This window comes from Dendrobates tinctorius, unplaced genomic scaffold (genome assembly GCF_039654945.1).
Source record: "Dendrobates tinctorius isolate UK_male_01 unplaced genomic scaffold, ASM3965494v1 ptg000212l, whole genome shotgun sequence".
In the NCBI taxonomy this organism is placed as follows: Eukaryota; Metazoa; Chordata; class Amphibia; order Anura; family Dendrobatidae; genus Dendrobates; species Dendrobates tinctorius.
Window position 1 is genome coordinate 1 of NW_027361879.1, and position 11,676 is coordinate 11,676.

General features: G+C 45.7%; 1 protein-coding gene across 1 annotated transcript; it reads left to right on the plus strand.

Annotated features, from left to right (window-relative positions):
* Window positions 1-908: 908 nt before the first annotated feature.
* LOC141058477 (centrosomal protein of 131 kDa-like) lies at window positions 909-10,353 on the plus strand (the record flags this gene model as incomplete). The annotated part of the gene is made up of 9 exons (XM_073554699.1): window positions 909-1,162; window positions 1,612-1,719; window positions 1,997-2,114; window positions 3,190-3,264; window positions 8,431-8,573; window positions 8,736-8,913; window positions 9,155-9,351; window positions 9,841-9,901; window positions 10,108-10,353. Coding segments are annotated over 9 exons (1,206 nt in total), but the record flags the coding sequence as incomplete, so codon positions are not given.
* Window positions 10,354-11,676: the final 1,323 nt, after the last annotated feature.

Genomic DNA, 11,676 nt, shown 5'->3' on the forward strand with positions numbered 1-11,676 from the left:
AACTTCGGCGGATCCTTCCAAAAAACGGTCCGCTGACATCCGTTTGTTACAAAATGGAAACAAATCCATTTTTTTCATCTTTGGTGGATTTCAACTGATCACAAAAAACGAAGTGTGAAAAAGTCCTAACCAGGAGGAACAGGTTATTTCAGATTGTGGCCACTAGGTGTCCTCGCAGTACTTGTCATGCCTTAGCCCTCATCCAGGCTGCACATGGCCGATGATGTGACCTCCCTGCGGCTGCTGTGCCCTGGTGGGAGGGAGTGATTATTTGTGCAGCTCTCCTGGGATTTTCCTTGTTCAGCGAGTCCACGTAAGCAATGCGGAAGGCTGTCAGTTATGGTATTTGTACAATCAGCATTATTATCTTGAGGTATTCTTGCATTTGCTCAGGTGATTTTTTTTCCAGCCTTGCACAGTCCTCCCCTTGCCCCCTGGGTCCTCACTGACCCCTTATTATATCAATGCATTGCTAACCATTGATCAAATTTGCGCCCGTTTTATATGCCTAGAATCGACAATGTGTGCCCAACTAATTGCCGGGACTTGGCACTATCCCAGAATGGCACAACCTGCACTGGATTGTAGGGGACCGGCCAAAGACATGGCAGCTGCTTGTCTGGTCACATGACTCCTTATAAGAGGGGTATGATGTAATATAGGGGATCTGTGCCTGGTACAGTCATATGGGCACTACCACTGCAGCTGGCATGAGATTTCCTGCATTCCCTGCAGATGACATTAGTCTTTCTATGCTGTATGGGTTTTACGCTATGGATTATATGCACGATGACACTGCGTTGTAGGTATGAGAAAGTCTGAGGGTGTAAGAACCGCATTTCAGTTGGCACTAGTAGGTCCTGAATTTGGGAGTAAGTTCAAAGCAGAAGCCTATAACTTCACGCTAGTTTTCACTTTTGAGACCTTCCCCCTGGTTTTCTGCATGTCCTCTCCCCACAGGTCTGGAGCCCGAAATCCAGAGACTGATATCCAAGCACAAGCAAGAGATCCGCAAGTTAAAAGCTCTGCATGAGGCCGAGCTACTGCAGTCCGACGAACGTGCGGCGCAGCGATATGTGCGCCAAGCCGAGGAGCTGAGGCAAAACCTGGAGCGTGAGAAGGAAGAAGTGAGCCAGAGGGAGCGAGAGCTGGCGAAACAGAGGTGATCTACCAGGGGCCGCACTAACTCCAGCACTAGAACACGTCCATTACCATCTAAACCAGTCCTGCAACTTTCAAGCTTTTGTCCTGTTCATAATTTCTGTTTTCTGTCGGTGAACGGGAACATATTTGGTTATTTTGGGCTGGACCCACCCTTTGTAGCAAATTCCCAGCTGTGATATGTGCAAGTTTTTCGACTCGGCATAAAAATATGAATTCCTCATATTGACAGCTAGCTGAGATGTTGAAAAATTGCAACGGTAAAAGCAATTACAGCGGGTGACTGATGAGATTGTGCTATGGGGTTATAAATCTAAAGGGATATTTTACGCAGAAGCATATAACACTGCTTAATCATTGCGAGTCCGACCACACAGATCCCCACTGATGGATGCTGAGGAGCTAGAGAAGATGCAGCTAAGCATGCTCGCTTCCACTCACTTCTTCCAGATATGAGAAGCAGCTGGTACATGAGGAGCAGTCCCTGCAAGAGCAGCGCAGGCGACTATACAGCGAGGTGTCCGAGGAGAAGGAGCGCTTAAAGCAGCAAGCGACCAGGTGAGCTCACTGCTCTTCCCTAAAGGATCTGAAGCTCTGAATGCAGGAAATGAGGGGGTGTGGGGTGACACAGGGGCCCAAAGAGACCCCTGGTGAGAAGGTCAGTCAGGACCTGCTCTAAGTATAACAGTGCATCAGACTTTTGGAGAAGAAATAGCGTGATCTGATTGGTTGTTACATTCTTAATAAATCTGATCCTTCCCCAGTACCCAGTATTGCAGATTTTGACCCGATTCTCTTTCTCCAGATGTCATTTATTAATGTGTTTGTCTCCCAGGCAAAGAGCAGAATTGGACGAGCTTCGGAAGCAGCTAGAAGACAACTGTGCCCTGGCCACCCGGGTCCTGAAGGAAGAGTACGAGAAGAGCAAGGAGGAGCAGAACCTGCGACACCAGGTCCTAATAAAGCTGCGTTTACCCGGATATCGCCGATACTTAGCATTGGCAATTACTGTATGAGCAGTGAGGCAGCATATATCAGCTGACAGATTTAAGGAGCAACCTCTTCTCTACAGTATCCAAAATATCGAGCCCCTAATGCATATGTCTGTGTCTGGTTCTGAAGCTCAGCCCTGCACATCTAACAGCCCACTTATTCCTAAAAAGAATTGCGGCTGTCTGCTCTGAAACATTTCGAGGGTTCTAAAGAGAAGACGCCTACATATTAATATGCTCTATTTCAGTGCATAAATGGAGTTTACCATGATACAATACCCCTTTCCAAAATATGTGAGCTTAGTTCACCTCCTATAGGTGTTTATTAGGGTAAGGCCAAATGGAGCAACTGAGTTGCAGCAGTAATGAGGCCGCGGTGCAACCAAGACCCGCTGCTGCGATTTTTAAATTGCTTATTACATTGGTTCAAAAGGAAGTGGCTGTTCCCCTACTAAATCAGGTGTCCAATCGCCTATGCTGTTTTCGGCCACATCCACATGGTCCACTTGGCCTTACTACAGCTTAATATAATCAGTAGCGATCAGCTGATTGCTCCTCCCCCTTCATAAAGACTCAGTATTCCCAGAGATAACTTTTGGTTAATTTGCATGGCCATCCAAGGTCTCTGCTTACATTATAGGGGTTGTTGAGAATTATAAAAACATGGCTGCTTTCATCTAAAGACAGTGCCACCCCTGTACACAGGTTGTGTACGGTATTACTGGCCAATTTCATTCACTTCCATAGAGCTAAGATGTAATACTAGACAGCAGCGGCAGTGCTGGGGGAAGAAAGCAGCATTTTTGTAACCTGGACATGCTCTTCAAATTTGCACATTTAATTTGATCCAGGCTCAAAATTGTCTCTTAAGCAGATTTCCAGTCTGGTTGGTAAGATAATGCCACGTAAGATGGGAATTTTGGCTGGTGGAACAATTCACATTCTCGTGACCTTTGAGCAGTTGCGGACAGACGTGGTGTTTGTTCTTCGCCGTGTGACAGAATATTGCAACAATTCTCTTTCTGGTCGATTGCAGATTGAGCTTAAGGCAGTCAAAGAGCGTTTGGAGATAGAGAAGCAGGCGTGGGAGCAGAACTACAGGAAGAAGGAGGTAAATACAGCTGAGCATCCTGCTCCTCCAGGATAAGACTTCTCAAGTGAAAGCCGGCAAATACAGCGCCAGATCATAATAGTCTGGATTAGGTCCGGATTATCAGGCTGAGATAATTCTGCACAAATAATGTCAGATGTTAACCATGCTTCAACAAATAAGGGGAGTGAGGGTCCTGCGCTCAAGAGCTTACAATTCGAGGAATTGGGGGACACAAGGCAAAAAAGTGCTTGTCGTGTCTGGTCCAGCCATCACTATAATAGGGGCAATCATATGGCGCTGTGTGAGCTGATCACCAGCCAGTATCTGTACGTGTACAACTACAAAGTGCTACTGATTACATGAAGTGTGGGGGAACATGATGGAAAGGGACAGATTCAGAAGGCTGAAGAACTGAGGACAGTTAATTAGTAAGGTTTCTAAAAAGATGTTTTATGAGGGGAAGCGTAAAACGACACGGGGAATTAACCTAATTGGGGTAGTGCACTCCAGAGCACTGGTTCAGCACAAGATGAGTCTTGCAGACGTGAGTAGGGGGGTGTGAAGGATGTTAATCTTAGGTTGTTCATAGACTTGTAGTAGATATGAAGAAGATATAGGACTGTGCAGCATGATGGAGAGGGCAGTTAGGGTCGTGCAACAGAGCGGAGAGCTTGGTAGACAGGTGATAGAGGAGATGGAGACCAGGGCAGCACTGTAGAGCGGATAGGTAGGGTGGTAGAGAAATGAGGGAGGAGATGTAGAATGGTGCAGTACAATGGAGAGGACGGGTAGGGTGGTAGAGAAATGAGGGAGGAGATGTAGGACGGTGAAGCACTGTGGAGAGTATAGGCAAGGTGGTGCAACATAACGGAGAGAATGGTAGGGTGATACACTGGTGAGAGCGGAGAAATAGGGGGTTTTGTGGGTGAGCGTGAAACGCTTATACAGTTGTCGCCAAAAGTATTGACACCCCTGCAATTCTGTCAGATAATACTGTTTCTTCCTGAAAATGATTGCAAACACAAATTCTTTGGTATTATTATCTTCATTTAATTTGTCTTAAATGAAAAAACACAAAAGAGAATGAAGCAAAAAGCAAAATATTGATCATTTCACACAAAACTCCAAAACTGTGTCAGACAAAAGTATTGGCACCCTCAGCATAATACTTGGTTGCACAACCTTTAGCCAAATTAACTGCGACCAACCGCTTCCAGTAACCAATGAGTTTCTTACAATGCTCTGCTGGAATTTTAGACCATTCTTCTTTGGCAAACTGCTCCAGGTCCCTGATATTTGAAGGGTGCCTTCTCCAAACTGCCATTTTTAGATCTCTCCACAGGTGTTCTATGGGATTCAGGTCTGGACTCATTGCTGGCCACCTTAGAAGTCTCCAGTGCTTTCTCTCAAACCATTTTCTAGTGCTTTTTGAAGTGTGTTTTGGGTCATTGTCCTGCTGGAAGACCCATGACCTCTGAGGGAGACCCAGCTTTCTCACACTGGGCCCTACATTATGCTGCAAAATTTGTTGGTAGTCTTCATACTTCATAAAGCCATGCACACGGTCAAGCAGTCCAGTCCCAGAGGCAGCAAAGCAACCCCAAAACATCAGGGAGCCTCTGCCATGTTTGACTGTAGGGACCGTATTCTTTTCTTTGAATGCCTCTTTTTTTCCTCCTGTAAACTCTGTTGATGCCTTTGCCCAAAAAGCTCTACTTTTGTCTCATCTGACCAGAGAACATTCTTCCAAAACGTTTTAGGCTTTTTCAGGTAAGTTTTGGCAAACTCCAGCCTGGCTTTTTTATGTCTCGGTGTAAGAATTGGGGTCTTCCTGGGTCTCCTACCATACAGTCCCTTTTCATTCAGACGCCGACGGATAGTACGGGTTGACACTGTTGTACCCTCGGACTGCAGGGCAGCTTGAACTTGTTTGGATGTTAGTCGAGGTTCTTAACATCCGCACAATCCTCTTGACCCATCCTCTGTATCTAGCTATCGCCCTATATCACTTCTCCCCTACGCCTCCAAGCTCCTGGAACAACACGTCTACCTTGAACTGTCCTCCCATCTCTCTTCTTGCTCGCTCTTCGACCGCTTACAATCTGGCTTCCGGTCACACCACTCCACTGAAACTGCCCTTACTAAGGTCACCAATGACCTCTTAACCGCCAAGAGCAAGCGACACTACTCTGTCCTCCTTCTCCTGGACCTGTCGGCTGCCTTTGACACAGTGGACCATTCCCTATTATTACAGACCCTCTCATCCCTCGGCATCACAGACTTGGCCCTATCCTGGATCTCATCATACCTAACAGACCGGACATTCAGCGTCTCCCACTCACACACCACCTCCTCACCTCGCCCCCTATCTGTCGGAGTCCCACAAGGTTCAGTCCTTGGGCCCCTGCTGTTCTCTATTTACACCTTTGGCCTGGGACAGCTCAGAGAATCTCATGGCTTTCAGTATCATCTCTACGCTGATGACACACAGATCTACATCTCTGGACCAGATATCACCTCTCTACTAACCAGAATCCCTCAATGTCTGTCCACTATTTCATCCTTCTTCTCTGCTAGATTTCTGAAACTCAACATGGACAAAACAGAATTCATCTTTCCCAACATCTCACGTGACCCCCCCCCTACGAACCTATCAATTACAGTAAATGACTGCCCACTCTCCCCAGTCCCACAAGGACTGCCTCGGAGTAATCCTTGATGCTGATCTCTCCTTCAAACCACATATCCAAGCCCTTTCCACTTCCTGCCGACTTCAACTCAAAAATATTTCACGAATCAGTTCATTCCTCACCCAAGAATCTGCAAAAACCCAAGTCCATGCCCTCATCATCTCTCGCCTTGACTACTGCAACCTCCTGCTCTGTGGCCTCCCCTCAAACACTCTCGCACCCCTCCAATCTATTCTAAACTCTGCTGCCCGACTAATCCACCTGTCCCCCCGCTATTCCCCAGCTTCTCCCCTCTGTCAATCCCTTCACTGGCTCCCAATTGCCCAGAGACTCCATTACAAAACCCTAACCATGACATACAAAGCCATCCACAACCTGTCTCCTCCATACATCTGTGACCTCGTCGCCCGGTACTTTCCTGCACGCAACCTCCGATCCTCACAAGATCTCCTTCTCTACTCCCCTCTTATCTCCTCTTCCCACAATCGCATACAAGATTTCTCTTGCGCATCACCCCTACTCTGGAACTCTCTACCACAACATATCAGACTCTCACCTACCATCGAAACCTTCAAAAAGAGCCTGAAGACCCACCTCTTCCGACAAGCCTATAACCTGCAGTAACCACCGATCGACCAAACCGCTGCACGACCAGCTCTACCCTCGCCTACTGTATTATCACCCATCCCTTGTAGATTGTGAGCCCTCGCGGGCAGGGTCCTCTCTCCTCCTGTACCAGTTATGACTTGTATTGTTTAAGATTATTGTACTTGTTTTTATTATGTATACCCCTCCTTACATGTAAAGCGCCATGGAATAAATGGCGCTATAACCATAAATAACAATAATAATAATAATAATAATAATCTTGCGTTGAAATCTCTTGTCAATTTTTCTTTTCCGTCCACATCTAGGGAGGTTAGCCACAGTGCCATGGGCTTTAAACTTCTTGATGACACTGCGCACGGTAGACACAGGAACATTCAGGTCTTTGGTGATGGACTTGTAGCCTTGAGATTGCTCATGCTTCCTCACAATTTGGTTTCTCAAGTCCTCAGACAGTTCTTTGGTCTTCTTTCTTTTCTCCATGCTCAATGCGGTACATACAAGGACACAGGACAGAGGTTGAGTCAACTTTAATCCATGTCAACTGGCTGCAAGTGTGATTTAGTTATGGCTTTAGGACAATTCTTTTTGTGTTTTTTTTCATTTAAGACAAATTAAATGAAGATAATAATACCAAAGAATTTGTGTTTGCAATCATTTTCAGGAAGAAACTGAGTATTATCTGACAGAATTGCAGGGGTGTCAATACTTTTGGCCACAAGTGTACAGACAGACAGACAGACAGACAGACAGACAGACAGACACACATTTTCAGGAAGAAACTGAGTATTATCTGACAGAATTGCAGGGGTGTCAATACTTTTGGCCACAACTGTATTGTAACCTGTAGCAGATGAGTAACCAATGCAATGGTTGGTGCAGGTTGGAGGCATCTGTGTATCAGCTGGACTTAAATATGACTCCGGCTGCTGTGTTCACGGTAGATCAGAGAGTAGAAGGTTTATTGAGAGGGATCCCTATTAGTAGAAAGAAACAAGAAAGAATAGGAGAAACAGTAAGATGTTTTGCAGTTTCCTTATTAAGAAAACGTGAGATGCTGGAGGTGTTTTTGGCCTGATGGTGACCTGAGTGAAGGAAAATTCTCAGTTAAATATCACCCCAATGTTGCCTGAGAGCTATAAGAATACCACACATGGAAATATTACGTCTAGGTAGGTTGGTAATGGGAGGAAACCCAAGAAGCTCATTCATGGGATGATTCTGTATCAGATAGAGAGGATTTTTGAGATCTTGAAGTGCGTACAAGGTCCATATTGTACCTGTCCATATCTTTGTGCATATATCACAGTCTCCCAAGGTCTGCTGCTCCAGCATTGATCTGTAAGATGTAGTCCAGGATTAGAAAACATGGCTGCTGTCTTCTAGAAGCAGCCCATCCCTGTCTATGGGTTGTGGGCGTTGTAGTAGCTCAGTTCCATTGAATGAATTGGTCTGAACTGTAATATCAGACACTAACCATGAATGGTGCTGGACTTTTCTGGAAAGGGGCTGACTTTTTTTTTCTAGATACAGCAGGGTCATATCTTTGTACACAAAGGACAATAGTGGTGCCACTACTTCCAGCAGCGGGATGAAACAAGAAGCAGTGATGTCCTAAATAGTAGACAGAGCAGTTCATCCTTTTCCCCTAACAATAGTAGCACTTACTCCACCACCTGTTGTCATAGCAGGATCCTCCACTTTCCCCATATTAGCTACATGTTCCCAGATCTTGCATGTAGTCTTGTGTGCCTTCATCAGTCTCATACAGGAGGGGCTTTGTTCCTGTTTTATTACAGGCATAGTTCCCATTTAAAGAGAAGTTCTGCTGTGAATGTAATGGTGCCAGTATATTTCTCTTCTATTATGTGTTTTCTCTGCTATTTAGGAAGCATGGCTTCTTACCCGGGAGCGGGAACTCAAAGAAGAGGTGCGGAAGGGGAGAGATAAGGAGATTGAATTAGTAATCCAACAACTTGAGGCCGAGATGTCAACAGCAAGAGAAGAATGTGAGCGGGCCGCCGAAAACAGGTACCCCGAGCAGAACACAATGGGGGTGAGATTAGTAGGAATGGGGGTTAGAGCTGCTGATGGACTCCAAATGAGGTTGCAGGTGAGTTGTAGTCATTGGAGTAAAACTTAAAGGTGTATTCCAGTGTCGGTCATCCCTGATCCCTTTTTCTGCCTCCGTAGGATTAAGAGGGTGCGTGACAAGTATGAATCGGAGCTGCAGGAGCTGGAGCTGTCCGAGAAGAAGTCACATGACCGTTGCAATCAATTAAAGGAGAGGATGACGGAGCTGGAGGGGGAGCAGATCAGACTGCAGGGGCTTATGAAACAGAGGGAGCAGGAAGTGGACGATCTCGGGAAGGTGAGGGACGCTCCCGGGAGTGGAGCAATTATCTGCAATCTTGGCAATGCTTCATCATTTTGGAGTGCCATAATTTCTAAGTTCTTTGCTCTAGTTATCTTTCAACTTCTTCTCTAGTCACAACCAAAGCTTCATTGAAAGTTCTTCTGACTCACTCTTCAAAGATGTATTTTTGATTGTTGCTCTGGATGTGACCAGAGTACGAGGATTATAGTGGAGTCCTCCTTTTCTAATATTACAGATTACAGACCGGCTGAATGAGGAGAGGAGAAGCCTCTCGGACGTGATCCGCCAGGAATTCGCAGATCGGCTCGTTAGCACCGAGGAAGAAAACAAGAGATTAAAAATCGAGGCATCCGAGGCTCAGGCGCGCCATCGTCTGGAGCTGGAGAGGGTGACTCGCGAGAAGGAGGAGGAGCTGGAGGAGGTTCACAAAAGGTGAGGCACCACATAAAGAAAGGGGGTTGTCAGCATATTGAGAACAAATCCTTTAATGGGTCGATTTGAGAGGACAACTCCCTTTAAGAAATTTTGGAAACTGAGAAGAATTGTGCATCAATGAATGACTTGTGGGGACCCCTCTGTTTGTGGCCTCCCACAATTCTCCATGCCTTACATTATGACCGTGTTAGTCCAACTAAATGCAGTCACTGGACTCTATCCCACAGAATCATCACATCCTTCACCTGAAATTCTTTGTGTTGCTGCAACTAGAGACGAGCAAATTCCTCTGCCCTTTTGGATATACATTAGAAAAAGTGATTTGAGAAATTGGGTAAACCCAAGCTGTATTCCTGTGCTTGGTGGCGTTCTTTGGTTGTGCAAAAAATGGTGTAGGAGTTGGACCCCACAGATGAAATATATTGATGGTCCGGCGGGTATCTCTCTGCCCCGGGATCTAATTATGATCACATTTTTATTTTCTAGAGTGAAATCTGCAATAGTGAAGAAAGAAGAGACCGTGAACAGCCTGCGGAAACAGTGCGAGGTTAGTGAAGACCACCTAACACAAGTGCTGTGCAGACACTGATCAATTGGGGAATGCTGGGAGACTGCAGCTTGCAGAATTTTGAGTGCAGCTCTGCAGTAAAGTACAGGCTGTAACCTATTAGCAATGGCCACCTACTGTTTTTTTTTAGTGCAGATTGGAATAATTAGAGGGGGTGTGCTTTGACTTCTCACTTTGCCTTTCAGGCGGCAGTCAAGAGGGCAGATCACTTGGAAGCTCTTCTGGAACAGCAACGCAAACAGCTATTGGCGAAATAACCTCCCCCCCACAATTCTCACCCTGTGCCCCCTGGGTGCCCACTTGTGCATCCCTGTGACAGACACTACTGCAGGAGCTTTAGTTTGTGCTTTCTCTCCGGTTTGTCTTTTACACACATTTTTGCTGGTACCTCTCATTTTTAATGATTAAACTATTATTTTGTTTTTTTATTACTTGCAGTCTGATGTGATTTATTGGAAGTTTACATTGTAAAAGACTCATGTACTACCAGTATGTGGTAGTATGCCAGCCACAGATCCCATATGCCAATAGTGTCCCTATATGAATGTGACTCCCCTCCTTGCTTTAATTCTTGTGGTCACCACCTCCTAGAGATCTGTAAGTTGATTTGTGGAAAATCAACAAATTTAGATTTGCCGAAATCTAATTTTTTTTTAAATTTATTTGTGATTTGCTGTGGGCAAGTCCAGGAAAATTCGCGTCTGGCCGACCAACATGTTGCTGACCAATTAATTAAAGGCCAGGAAGAGTTTAAAAAAATACTCTACTCGACACAACTATTTCTGTCCCGGCACCAATCCTCCAATTGACTCCTGTTTCTTCATTCTGTTCCACTTCAGGTATTAGTCTTTTGGTTACTAGGCCCCATGACCTCACATGGGGTGCGACTCATGTCAGTGATGTGCGTTGCGCTGCATGTCACCTTATGCCGTAATATGGCATTTTTAGGCCTGGTGAACAGGAGGCCCAGCTATCAAGGATGAAAAGAGAAGAAGAGCCGATCGGAGGCAAGCGGTGGTGAAATGGATAAGTTTAAAGGGAACGTTTCAAGTCCCCAAATTTTATTAACCTGCAGATACAGGGTTAATCCGCAGGTTAATGGCCCTCTAAAGACATGTGGCTGCTGCACTGAAAGCTTGGCTAACCGGAGGAAATTGACTATTCCTCCCTGCAGCCTCTGGCTTTCAGTCATAGAGGCACAGCCGGTGTGGCTTCAGTCACCACTCAGTTCATAGTGAGTGGTGACTGTAACCGCACCCCCGATACTGACTGACAGCCTGCTCAATAGTGCATCAGTGCAGAGCCGGCTGTCGGTGCCATGCGCAGTTACAGCCGCCACTCACTATGTGCGAAGCCACGTTGGTCGCGCCTCCTGAAAGCTGGAGGCTCCTGGGAGGAATAGAATTAATTTTCACCTTGTAGCCAGGCTTCTAATGCAGTCGCCGCACGGCTTTAGTATACCATTACCATCGTATTAGCCCCATATCTGCAGATTCATAGCGTTTGGGGATGACAGGTTCCCTTTAAGAGTTTTTTTTTTTTTTTTTTTTAACCAATTACTGACAGATTTAATTGGCATCATATCCCCCCTGCCTCACCCACTCTGAATTGAGCTCATGTACCCTACTCAAATTTCTGGAGATTCGTGCATCTTTCTACTAAAGGCTAAATGTAGACAACCTTTGTCTTTTCTAAAGAGGAGGAGATAAACTTTGAATGCTGCCTCTTGGATGGAGACCAATAACACAGACACA